At 37.0% G+C, this 13842-nt stretch overlaps 1 protein-coding gene across 4 annotated transcripts in view; it reads left to right on the plus strand.

Moving 5' to 3' along the window:
• The window catches only part of LMO3 (LIM domain only 3), a 60258-nt gene that overhangs the window by 4177 nt on the left and 42239 nt on the right, over positions 1 to 13842 (plus strand). For 2 of the 4 annotated variants that reach the window (XM_049783710.1, XM_049783711.1), the window contains exons 2-3: positions 56 to 122; positions 5498 to 5711. In XM_049783710.1, the coding sequence (XP_049639667.1) occupies positions 5506 to 5711 (206 nt within the window). In that variant the 5' untranslated portion in view covers positions 56 to 122; positions 5498 to 5505. Of the gene's footprint in view, positions 123 to 1419; positions 1552 to 5497; positions 5712 to 13842 lie in introns of those variants that run through there. The other 2 variants (XM_049783709.1, XM_049783708.1) reach the window with 2 other exon arrangements.

The following is a 13842-nucleotide window of genomic DNA, read 5'->3' on the forward strand; positions in this document are numbered from 1 at the left end:
TTTATTTTTTTTAATTTTTTTTTTCAAACAATGCTTCTTTTTGACCTTTCCCAAGGAGAAGCTCCACTAAGCAGCATCAGTGCTTGCTGAACGGCCTCCACCTGCATCGCTTCTTGGAGAAGGTAAGTACCTCGCTGGGGACCCCCCAACATTCAGCTACAGCGGCTTACTCCGGGCCCAGGGATTGTGGGTGCGCGCGCGCCTCTGTGTGTGTGTGTGTGTGTGTGTGTGTGTGCGTGGATTTATTTTTTTCTGCCACCGCAGCCTGGTTGCAAAAACTGCTGCCACCACGCCAGCTGCAGCCCCGGCCCCCCACAGAGCCGCAACTTTCGCTCTTGCTCTAGAGTCCCGGGGTAAAAAAAATTTTTTTTTGCGGGGGCTTCGTTATTTTTATAATAATCATCAAAACTGGAGGACTGGAAGAGGGTGGGCTGGGCTGGGCAGCCTTGAAGCAACGGCTCAAGTCCGGTACAGATTATAGAGGCAAAGTTCAGCCCTGGCTGCAGCGTTGCTTCTTTCTGTGTACCCCCTAACTCCCCGCCAAGAGGGGCTGCTGGGCGGAGTTGGGCTCTGGGACAGGATCGCAGCTGCCCACCCACCCGAGGAGAAAGGGGTTTAGACCTGGGTGGGCTCCCGGCTCCCTTTCTTACTTGCAGATAAATGTGCCCCCTCCCAGAGTTGAAAAAGACCCCCCCCTCCACTTTTCATTCTTTCTGACACTTCTGACCCTTCTCATGTGGCCACCTTGACCAAATCCAGAAGAAAAAAGTGACTGTGCGTGTGGAAAGAGGGAGCGAGGGTAATGAGGGGTAGATGAGATATAGGGAGAAGTGGCCCAAAGCAAAGCTAGAGGTTCCATGGACTTCAGTAAGGTGCCTGGGTTCTTTCATAGGCTGAGCTGCAAACCGTTTCAGCACATTTTTTTTTTATATATATACGGAGAGGAGGTTACCCAGATTGCTGTTATGAAATACAAGTCAGATTTATTATCCTTTTTTTTCATATTGAACATGATCTGCTATGCTAACGCTGCATGTGACAGTTTAATCAAATCCATTTGTTACCACGAAGCTAAAAGGGGCCGCTGGGATTTTTTTTTAGGATTACGGGCAGAGTTAGGGAAGCATGTGGCTTTGTCATTCGCCATCATTTGCACACTGCGAGGGTGTGTGTGTGTGTGTGTGTGTGTGTGTGTGTGTGTGTGTGTGTGTGTCTGTCTGTCTGTCTGTGTGTCTGTGTGTGTCTGTGTCTCTGTGTCTCTGTGTGTGTCTCTGTGTGTGTGTCTGTGTGCGCGCGCGCCCCAGTCTTGTCAGGCTGCCCGCGTCCCTTCCCCCCACCCCCTGCCGCCGTTCCCGACCTGCTCCCCAAGTGGCTTCACAATAGTTGGTCCTCAAGCGGTGCAGGCTGCATCCCAGCCCCAGGTTCGCACTTGAACTCAAAAAAAGCCGGGAGTCCTTTCCTCTGCTACCTCTGGTCTTGGGGCTCAATGCGAAGCCGCTGCAACTCAGGCACGCCTAAGCCAACTCATGCAGAAAAAGGAGAAAAGTTTTGGTAAGGTTAACCATCTATCATACATGGCACTTGCCAGCACTCGGCACTTCTTGGCTGGCTCCAAAAGCCTTCCTGATCTTCCTTCGCTTTTGTGTCTTTTTTTCTAACAATTCGCAATCTCATGGCTAGAACTGCTCGCAAAGACTGCTGTTTTAAACCAATTAATCTTGCTAGGTGCAACCAATACGGCTTACATTCTTTTGCAAAGCGTCCCTGTGTGGCTTGCAAAGACACAACCACAAAAGGTTGGAGCCTAAACTCCGCAAGGGATGCTTTGTTAAGAGTGGATGTGTGTTTTCTTTCTTTCTTTCTTTCTGCTTCTTCTTCTTCTTCTTCTTTTTTTTTTTTTTTTTTTTTTATTTTGCATGTGAGCTGCATCAAAATTGAACTCAGTCTTGCAAATCTCTTGTTGGCCTTTGCCAAGCACTAGCACTTTGCTGCCATGGTAACTGTAATTAAACTGATAAGAGTGGAAAAATGTCAGTATCTCTGAGCCTTGCAGCTGCATTGGAGAAAAAGGAATCAAATTGGTTCCCAGCTCCATTGCTCAAAAAGGGGAGGGGTGGTGGAAGGATGGGGAGGGGGTTGGGAGTTGAAGGGGCAGAACGGAGTTAAGCAGCTCCGGAGCCTACGATCTGGGGACATCTATTTGCATTGTTGTCCCTTAGGGGGGCTGCAGCCTGTAGGGATGCTTTGGGCCAGTGAACAGAGAGAAACAAGCTTTTAGGCCCAATCCAGTTTTCCAGTCGGGGCTGGGGGTTGGGGGCTGGGGAGAAGATGTGGATGGGCTATAAGAGAGAAAAAAATCTTTTGTTTGGCACCTCTTGGCAGAACTAGGGCCATGTTGGCCAAATTCTTTTAATCTGTGTCGCTGCTCCCAGCTGTAGAACCTGCATTCCCATTTTAGCATCTTCCTGAGACACCTCATCTCTGCCAACCCCCTTTATGTATTCCCCCTTCCTGTTCCTTCTCCCAAATTGTTCTCTGTGAATCTTCCGACAGGGACAAAGTGGTTTCCATTCACTCTGCATAGTTAGTCCAAAAAATATAAAAGACTGTTTCTAAGTGCTGCAAATCTTTTATTATGATTATTTTTTTAAGCCCCTGTGTGTTGTGGAGTTGTGGTTACTTTGTTGTGTTAACTACTAAAGCTGAGACTGCTCGGATGAATGGCACAGAACAAGGGAACATAATGGAAGCAATCAACCGTTAGGCCGCCTCACAATGCAATCCAGGCAATTAAAAGCTCACCAGAGTTTAAATGAAATGGTTCTACTTATTTCTGCACAGCACACTGCACAGGCTATTATTTATGTCTTTTTTTTAATTATGATTTCCCTTAAACTGTCAAATAACTCAGAATGGCAGGGTCTCAGAGGCAATAAGAATTTCCCTCAGAACAATTTACATGCCAATCTAAAACTAGTTATGAGTCCTGATGTGCTATGAGCAACTTGTGAAATGTTCCTTAACTCTGATCATATAACTTCCCAGACGCGTTCTGTGGGATGGTGAGAGGTGGCGGTATGGCAACGTGGTGGCTAGGAGATCGTTCTTTTTTTCCTCAGCTGTTAACTTGTAGAGATTTGCGAAGATTTCCTTTTCCAGAAAAAATAGGTGATGAGGTCCTCCAAGAGACAGTACCAGGATGGAGTGCAAAATTTCAAACTCCTTTTCTGCCCAAGGCCAAACAGAATGTAAGAGTTTCCAATATTAATTGGCCTCTGAGTGCTAAATTAAAATGTCAACACAACAAAAACATTTTGTGAAGACAAACAGGGTAGTGTGACTTGTGCCAAATGTTGGTTATTCCCTCCCTCCTTCTGTTGAAAAGCATTGTGGAAAAGAAAAAGCAAAAAAAATTAGCTGACCTTCTAGGCTAGAGGAGAGTGATTGCAACTAAAAAAAAATACAGCTTAGCCACAATTAAGAAGGATTAAAAAAAATCTTTTTTTCAGCTTTGTGATAAAAAAGAATAGCCTTATAAGTTGAATAGTTAGAATAAGCACTATTGATATATTCTGAATGGTTTCAGTAACACAGATCATAATGTCATCTAGCAGATTCCCCCCTTCTCCTAAATATATGGTTGGGAAATACTTCGGTATGTTTTACATGTAATTAATGGACTTTGTGGCTTGTGCAACTTGACTAGAAGAGGGTAACTAAATTCTGATCAAAGAAACTTCATTTGTTAGATTCTAGAGATTGAAACTTAGCAGGGCAATCAAGGATTTTGCTAAATCTACATTAAACCCTCAGCTCCACCACACACTCACAAAAGGAACAGAAAACCAACTCAGGGGAGCCTACATGCTCTTGCGTGTTCTTGTAAGGTACAACCCAGCTGCTCAACCTTCATCTCGACAACCCACAGCTATGCAGAAACAGCCAAAGAACAGCCACCTTGTTCCTTCTATTTCCCTGCCTGCTACAGTCCTCTGCTAAAGAACATAGTGATACGGTCTTCTGTAATGCAATTCATGTATGATTTTCAACTAGAGAAGTTTTCCAGTGCTGAGTGTTTGGGGTCTTGATGTGCCTTATCAGTGGGATTCAGAGACGGAAGGTCATGGAGTGGCAAATTCTTAGCAAGAGGAAACTGGAGAAGACTTTTTCTGTTTTAGAGGAGTAAAACCTGCAGAAAAGGCCCCAGATTAGTTTGGTATAACTTCCCTTGAAATTGCTTCAAGTGCATGCACATTTGGTGTTTGAGTCTGAGTTTCAAACTTTAGGACTGGGGAAAGGAAACTTAATAGAACTCCAAGCTCCCCGGAACTTAGCAAGAACATCAAGTCTGTTATTTTAGCAGCACCTTTAACACTTCTATGGCTCTGGGTCTCTGGATCCTCCTTTGTAAAATGAGGAAGTTAGGAATCAGTGCCTACCATATTTGTAGTGCTTAAAGTGAGTTACTTGATAATTATGAAGTTTTAAATAGTTGGTTATGCTTTGAAAAAAAAAACCCAACTTGTATTGACCAGCTTATAAAGAATAAAATCAAAGAAAGATAAATGTTATTTCATTGGGAAAAAATGTCAGTCCAATTGTAAAATTCATAGAACCCAGGAAAATTCCCAATGATGAAACCATACCTAAAATATACATGTATGTATATATTTCCTGTGTCAGGTACAGTATATATGACATAACATTTGTAGATCTATATCTGCATCATTTTCTATATATTTAGAACTTGCATTCTATTTTTCCCTATAAACTGACAAGGATATGTTTATGATAATGCAGGTCATAATCACGTACTTTAGTTATAAATAAAACAATGTATTTAGTGATTTGGCATTAACAGAGGCACTAAGGTGTGCTTTTGTTGTTGTTCAAGAAGGGGTATTTAAAAGAGCAAGGGCACAGAATGAAGTATTTAAATACAAGCAAATCAGGACTTGTGATATGATTATATATGATCTGGAATGGACTGTGAACTTAACTCCCCTACCTGGTAAATTAGTATACTCCCTAAATCATCAAGCACATAAGAAGTGAAATTTTACAGGACAGAAGAAAACCCGTTGTTGATTTTCATTGATCATTTCCACACCCTAGTTTGTTAAAGAGCTTTCTTTTAAGGTTGTTTGCCTCACATTTTCTCTTTAAGGGAACTGCTCTGTGTAATAAATGGGGACACTGAAATAATTCACTGTGACTTAATTCTGAGGAGGATATGGTCAGTTTACATTCAGCACCAATTCCTGAGGTTCATTTCTTACATGTGACTTTAGGGGTGGCTTCTAGAGACTCCTTCAAGTTTGAGCCTTTTGTTTCCAAAATGCAGTTGGATTTTATGATAATATGGAAATGAATGAAAATTGAAAAGTTTCCCTGCTTTTTTTTTCCAGAAGGCGGTATTGAAAATCAAGTGTATTTGAATGTCTTTTGACTGTTTTCCTGGAGTTCCAGCTCTCTGTTTTGTTTTGTCTTCCTTTAGGTATACAAATGCTCTCAGTCCAGCCAGACACCAAGCCGAAAGGTTGTGCTGGCTGCAACCGAAAGATCAAGGACCGGTATCTCCTAAAGGCACTGGACAAATACTGGCATGAAGATTGCTTGAAGTGTGCGTGCTGTGACTGTCGTTTGGGAGAGGTGGGATCCACCTTGTACACTAAAGCTAACCTTATCCTTTGCCGCAGAGACTATCTGAGGTAGGAATGAGTCTTGCACACCAGTGATGACTGGATTCCATTTAAAGCAATTTTGTAACTGTGTGTTTTTTGGTTTGTTCCCATTGCTTACTGCCGACACAACTGCCAGATAGATACTGACTTGTCAGCCTTTACTATGTCGCCAGGTGCCTGCTATTCCGTGCTCTAAGCACTGGCTTCTCAGTGCTGTCTATAGCTGATCTGGATACTTAGAATAGGTTCTAGACCAAAACTGCCTGTTTCATGTCAAAAATGTTTGTAATGAATATACAAGCTTTATTTTTAGAGCCTAAGGGATAAGGTAGGCTGGACACAACCTGAAGTTGTTCATCTCTCTGCTTCAGATTTGTTCAAGTGAGTTTAACAATTTTTCACTGGAATGTATTAGCATATGTACGGTAGAGTTGGAAAACTTTCACCAAAAGTGAATATACTAGCGGCCCCTCTTAACACTCTAAGGTGGCCAAAGCAAAGATAACATTGAGCAATCTGCCAGCAGCTTTCGGAAAAATAACAAAGATCTCCATCATTTTGGGGGGTAGCCTTTCTCCAAACTGGGTAATTTCAGGACAATACAGGTTTTCTTGCTTATGAAGCCATGAAGTGAACTAAACATGTTTCTGGGCATTTAGTACCCAACACATGAACTATGATTTAAGAAGCATGACTTGGCTTGTAAGGACTTTTGCAGTTCAGCTGCAAATTACTTACTAGTAAAATAGGATCTATAAAATTAAAGAAATGATAGATGGCATCATTTGGGTTTTCAGATTTAATATGATTAATCATTTTTTCACATCTGGCACTTAGCAGTTTATTTTGAATTTTCTCCCTGATGTGACCAACTTTATCAGCCATCATTCCTTCACCTTCTAGACTTTTGGGGAGGTATGTTAGAGGAAAGAATGTGCTACTTCTTAGTCTATAGTTCAGTTACTTTCCATCCGATCTAGTCCGTGCATATAGAAATATATCATTTGATTAATGGGAGTTCCAAGAAGGTGAATCCAGAATTGTTTATCAATTTCTGCTCTTTCCCCTCTTTGTACTGCCTCAGCTGACAGCCTCATGACTAATTGTAACCACTTGTTACTTCTTTGTGTTCCAAGAGCACAGAATGCATGCAAGGTGCCAATGATGGGAAGTAGTTCTGAGAGCCAAAATTTCCTCATTGGTGGTGGCACAACTCATTGAAATGCACTTATTGCATGAATTAATTTAGAACTCTGCAGTGGCTGAACTTTCTTCTTGGAAATATTTTTTTTTCCCCGGCTCATTCTAAGTGAGTAGCTTATTTCCAAGGAAAGTGTTGTTACTTTCTTTTTTACTGGTATCATATCCTAGTTTGCTTTATCTTTATTAACTGACAGTCACAACTATTTATAATTTAATGTTAAGTTGTTTGTTTGGGGCTACAGGAGGTTATCCTCAAGGGCTACTCCTAGCTCTTTGCTCATGTTTGATTGTACAAGGAGATGTATATAGTGTTAGAGAATTGAACCTGGGCCTCCCCCATACAAAGCATACACTTAGCATGTTGAGTTATATCACTAGTCCTAATCACAGTTTTTTTTATACTTTATAATTTTTTTTTATTTGGTCACAATTTCAACATCTGAAGTTGGCTCATGTGGCAACACTTTTTGAACAAGTTTATATAGTTTAGGCAAGAGGAAGATATTCGAATAAGCAATACAAATAAGAGTTAAGAAAAAACATGCTTTGGAATTTTTTTTTTAGTCTTTTGGCGGTTTTCTTAAAATCAAACATAAATTTGCCAATGAAATACCTTGTGCAGCTATCATTCTAGAAGCAAATCGAGATAGTAATCACAACAGTTCTGTTTTATTCTTCCTTGTGGTAGTAAAAATAGGATGCTCAACTAGCATTGAGTCTTAAATAAGTGTTCTATTGAAGGGAACTTATCAAAATATTAGAAATCCTTATCTTCTCTCAGAGGATGTGCTGCTTTATTTGTGATATGTTTAGTTACTTTCTGATAACGCCATCTATAACATTAATGCATATTGCCTTCTTTGAAAAAAAATCTATGAAACTCCAGCCCTGATTGACAATACTGTACATTAATTTCTCAGAGTTCAGTTGTCTTAAATTGGTCATTACCACAGTAATGGCTAGCTGTTATTTTAACAACCAGAGTGATTAACATTTCAAACTAAATTGTTAGCAGCAAGTTTCTCCTTTGCTCAAACTAAGGAAGGGCTTGGTGTCCCTAACAGGACTCCTTTGGCAGCTAGTAAGTTATTCATGAACACTTTAAAACTGCTAAAGTGAAATGGGGGTTGGTACACGTGTAAAACATTGCTATGTGTTATGGATTATGTTTCAGGTGTCATTTTGAGTTCATTTATAATGTGTGAATCTCAGTGAATTTGTATCGAATGCTCAGCAGCATTATATCTCTGGCAAACTTCATTCGGATTCTGCATATCAAAAACCGTCAAGCAAATTTTATTTACAAATTCAGTTCTTCTCAAAATGCTTATTGAATGCCTACAGTATTCTAGACATAATGATTTGTTACTAGGCAAAATTATCCAAAGGAAAAAGACAGGTAACCCTAAAATTGTTACTCTAGTTGTAAATTGTTGGGGTAGTTGTCCATCAGTTACACAAATCTGTAATATGATCAGAGAACAAGTAGTATTTGGTGTCTGTTTTCCAGAGTTTTGAGTAATATTTTCATTTCCCTTCTAGGTCCACAATTTTCTTTTTTTGTATTTAGCACAAGCAATCCTTATTTACTTAAATCCTATTAGAAAGTGGTTTGATTTTAGATTTGGTCATTAGGTTAGATCATTTATTTTTGGCATCAAGTCATTGTACATTTGCATTTCTCTGACTATATTACTCGGCATTTAAGAATATGGAAGCATGATAAAGGAAAATATTTTACCTGGATTGGTTAACTATTGATATAAACATTACTGTGGGCTGGATAATTGAGTCCTATGAAAAAATAACTGAAATATTTTTGTCAGTTGTATTTGACTCCTACAACTTCAACAAAAAATAAAACTAAACCCACTTTGATGCCAGGGGTTGAAGTTCTTACATTTTTATTTTTGTTACTTTACATAGATAGTGATTGTTAGAACATGATTTTTCAGTTCTATAAATTATTTATACATAAAATTAGGTCATAATATATTTTAAAAATCATGCAATGAATTATGGTAAAATTGGTTTCTTTCTAATTTTTTTCTTTGACACACAACCATACATTTAAATGAAAAGATTTTAGTTTATGTACAGTTACATTGGTTAACAATGAAATTGATCGCTTTCCATAACTGCGCTAGTATAATATATTTTATTTTTCTGTAGACTATAAAATGCACAGATCTGATGACAGACAATTTACCAGTTTGGAGGATTATTCTGTCTTCAAAAACTCATTAAATAAAGGAACAGAAGGATTGACTTTTCAAAACTTCCTCTATTAACATGCTTTCTGACTTAAGCTATGAAGTCAATCTGCCCATCTATATTTATATGCCAAGACCTAGAATGTATCTGAAAAATGTATCCAACACATTTATAACTTTTTATTTTTAAAGTTGAATTTATGACAACTAACATAAGGATACATGTTTGAAACTTAAATTAGAGCTTGATAGTAATAGAAAGCCTTGAGTTAATGAAAAATTACTGTATAAAGTAGTGAAGTTAAATATTAATGGTGTTTTAAAATTCTTTTCTAAGATCTTATCAGCAATAGTTGGGCTTGGAATATATCAGTATCTATAAGTAACTAATGGACAATCAAAGTTTGAAAGTGAAGGCTTTGTTGCAACTATTAAGTGGCCAGAACTATGAGAAAGAATAAGATATTCTTGAACTTAGAAGCAGTAAAGAATATGTAAACTTAGCGATCAAGGTATGGAGTGATATTTGGCATTTTTATTTTCTAAGACTACAACCTCTTACTCATGCTACATGATTTGTAGTGATTCACAATAGCCTGTTTATGTGTGTTTTAATAATCTATGAATGATATCTTACTAGAAAATGTATTCAAAGCTGTTTGCTGTGGTTTATGCCATAAGGCTACTTATAGTTTTTGCTTTATGAGAAGCTGAAGATGTCTTAAGTAAAATTTAATGCAATTTGCTATTTTTATATGAGGATGATTTATTTAAATTGAAACTATGAGGAAAGAGTGCTACTTCATGCTCCACCAGAGATGCCAATAATCAGAAAGGGTTTGAAGCTGCTATACTGCCTACAGATTTTATATCTTTAAGTCATAATTTTAAAATAGAAAATTAAGTTTAAGTACTACATAGAACATCTACCTGGTGCACACTGATCAAACATGTCACTTTTAAAATTTTAATGAGATTAAATTTGCATTTGTACATAATTATAGTCTTAAATAAATAAGAGTATATTTTCAATAGTATTATCTGACAATTCATTACATAAGTCGTTTATAATGCTGAATGAAATGATCATTCTTTTTTTCTTTTACTACCATCTTTTTAATATCATGCTTTTGTAAATATTTTATCCAGAAAGTAGTACATTATTGTTATTTAAAAGTATACCTGTTTTTGGGACTGGAGAATAGCACAGCTATAGAATGTTTGCCTTGCACGAGGCTGACCCAGGAGTCCTGGGTTCTATACCCTGCATCCCATATGGTCCCCTGAGCCAGGAGTGATTTCTGAGCACATAGCTAGGAGTAACACCTGAGCGTCACTGTGTGTGGCCCCCCCCACAAAAGTATACAATTTTTTATGGATTTGAATTGTGAAAAGTTGAATAAAAAACTCCTAGATAAATCATTTGCTCTATAAGCTTTATTTGAGCTTCTTAGTCCTTTGTTACAGTGATAGTTTTTAATATATTTAAATTTCTAAATTAAATTGGGGCATGTAATGAGATTAGTCTTCTGAAATACTGATTGTTCTTGGCAAAAATCTCAGTTTTGTAAAAAATGGAATTTTCAATTAATTTTTTTTGTTTATAACAATAAAGTAGTATTGAATATTATGTATAAAATTTTAGACTTTATATTGCTCAATAATCAGTACACATCATGAATAATAACTTTGTTCTATATAATACTTTTTAGAAGTACTGAAGAAAAATGGATAGATTCACACTGATTTCTTCACTTATGACTCCCTGCAATAATTTCTGTTAAAACTGTTGAATTTACATGTAGAATTTATTAGATAATATATAATCGATTTTTTATTTCTGTGACATGAGCCTTTGTCACTCAAATTGCACCCCCTAAGTATTAAAAATACAAAATTGCTTTACACATTTTTGTATCTTTATGACTTTAAACACATTTTTTATAAGACACGGAATACTTAAGTTAGATAGTTTTTACACATAAGATAGACAAGTTAGGCATACCTGACTTAGCAGAAAAATATTCTGTTTCTACAAGTATATTTAGGATTAAATGCCTCTGGAAGAACTACATTTGAGAATTGCCGAAATTGCTTATTTTGCACTTTACAAATACATAGAACTCTGGGAAAGAATCTCTATTTTTGGTTGCTCTTAGAGTATATCAAAGTAAGCCAGCACTTCATTTATAAACTTACCATTAACTTCCATTAAGTGACTAATAATAAATTTTAATGCTGTGTTTTGACTGCATAAACATAATTTATTAAGGAATATCATTTTCAGAAAGTTGCTGAAAGTAGTAATTTTGCAAATGGTTTTGATGAATATGTATTATAGAAATATATTATGTAGTTTAGTTTTGTGTCTCACATAAAAAATTATATGGCATCAACAACAAACTGTACCAACCTAAATTACTATTATCTTTTTTCTTCATTACATGTGAGACATAAAAATCTTATTTTGGTATTGATTTGAGGACATCTTTAGCTCTGCTTTTAAAATTCAAAAGTATAAACTGGAATCTCACTGCATTTTCAAAAATGTTAGCATTTCTTGTCTTTTTCAATAAATGCTAAATAAAATACATGAATTGTAAAATGCGTTATCAGATTTAAAAAAAAGGAATTTTAAAAATATACTATTAAAGTGCTCAGATAAAAATTTTGGGAAGGGGTCACACCCGGCAGTTCTCAGGGGTTTCTCTTGGCTCTGCACTCAGAAATTGCTCCTGGCAGACACAGACATATGGAATGCCAGGATTTGAACTACTTCCTGTTCTGGGTCAGCTGCATGCAAGGCAAATGCCAAACTGCTGTGCTATCTCTCTGGCCCCAAGTAACCAGAAATTTTAATAAGTTTGTGTTAGTCATGTTTCATAACCAGTTTACCTTCTTAATAGAGAAAGCTATTCTTATACCAATATTAGAAAATTTCCCATGTTCAACATTGAAAAGTAAACATGAGTATATTTGTAGATTGCACGTAGGGACTAGGATCTACACAACATTAAATGATCCTTTTTTGTTATACTGAGCTTTAACCAGATCACCATGATTTGAGAGCCAAATTCATAATACTATAGAAGGTGTACCTTTATTTCCTGGCTGTTTCTATCACCAATTCAGGTTGCTTCAGCTCTAGTAGAACTTATTTGATTCTACTCTCATAACATATTTTCATGATTAGCCAATATACTCTTCATTTTTTAGTGTATCTATAAAAATATATTTTGAAGTGGAAGTTCATACACTTGGAAGCAAGATATATGGTATTCAGAATTTTATTTGTAATTGTGTGTGTGTATGTGTGTGTGTGTGTGAGAGAGAGAGAGAGAGAGAGAAACAGACAGACAGACAGACAGACAGAGAGATGGGAGGGTTGGTAGAGGTAGAGGGATGGACAATGGTATTAAATCCAGTGCTTCAGCATGCAAAACATTTATTCTAGCCCTTCAAGCAATCTCTTTGGTTCCCTTTGTTGGCAACTTTAAAGCAATTATTTTTAGATGTTGGCTTATGTGTACATGGTGTATATATGCATGAATGTGTGTATGTGAGTTTATGTGTTTCTTCCCCCCCTATTATATTAATGGGTAATTTTTCTATAAAGAAAGTGAGACCTGAGCATAATTAATAATTGAATTATCACACATAATTACTGGGTAAATAGTCTGTTCACATTACTCACCTGTGCCATTTAGATTTTCTCCCCTGTATATCAAAAGTCCTTAAGAGAGGGGCCAAAGTAATAGTACAGAGGGTAAGGAACTTGCCTTGAAATCAACTGACTGAAGTTAGATCCCTGGCACCCCTATGGTGCCTTGAGCCCACCAAAAATGATGTCTCAGTGCAAAGTCAGTAATGAGCCTTTAGAACAGCCAGGTATAGCTCCATAATAACAAAAAACAAAAATAATTCTGAATACACTGTTTTTCACCAGAAACTATTTTGGACTTATATAGAGAATGCAAATCATGTTCTTAAATTTTTTCTGAATATTTTCTTTCTATATTGATAACTGGTTATTTATTTATTTATTTATTTATTTATTTATTTATTCGTTTATTTTGCTTGTGCTTTGGGTATCTTTCCAGGCTATGTTCAAGGTGCCCATGTCCAATTTACAACCATACAAGGCCAGATGGCTTTATAGTATTAGTTTTTTGGTAATTCAAAATATTCTAGCTCTGGATGTTACTAGTTTAAAATAAAAGCACACTTGAGATAAATAGTTAAATTGAAATAATCTGGTGCTTGTTTCAAATTTGGAAAATTAACATAAAGCTACTTGTATTGAGTTAGACTCTAAGGAATATATATTATGTTTCAATTTAATATTAAAAACTCTCCAACAAGACCACTTGGAAAATAAGGAAACCTTAGGAATTAAAATGTTATTTGTTGAGGAGTACACCAAAGCCATATTTACATAAGACTGTTATTACTAATGTACTATAGTCTATATTAAATCCATCCTATTAAAAAAGTTATTTTTAATAAAAAATATTAGATATGACAAAGATGAGTAAGATCACAAAGACCTTTATAAAATGTGTGAACACTAATTTTTTGTTGTTGTTTGCTTTTGGGCCACACCCGGCGTTGCTCAGGGGTTACTCCTGGCTGTCTGCTCAGAAATAGCTCCTGGCAGGCATGGGGGACCATATGGGACACCGGAATTCGAACCAACCACCTTTGGTCCTGGATCGGCTGCTTGCAAGGCAAAGGCAAACGCC

The sequence above is a fragment of the Suncus etruscus genome, chromosome 11, assembly GCF_024139225.1.
Source record: "Suncus etruscus isolate mSunEtr1 chromosome 11, mSunEtr1.pri.cur, whole genome shotgun sequence".
NCBI classification, from domain to species: domain Eukaryota; kingdom Metazoa; phylum Chordata; class Mammalia; order Eulipotyphla; family Soricidae; genus Suncus; species Suncus etruscus.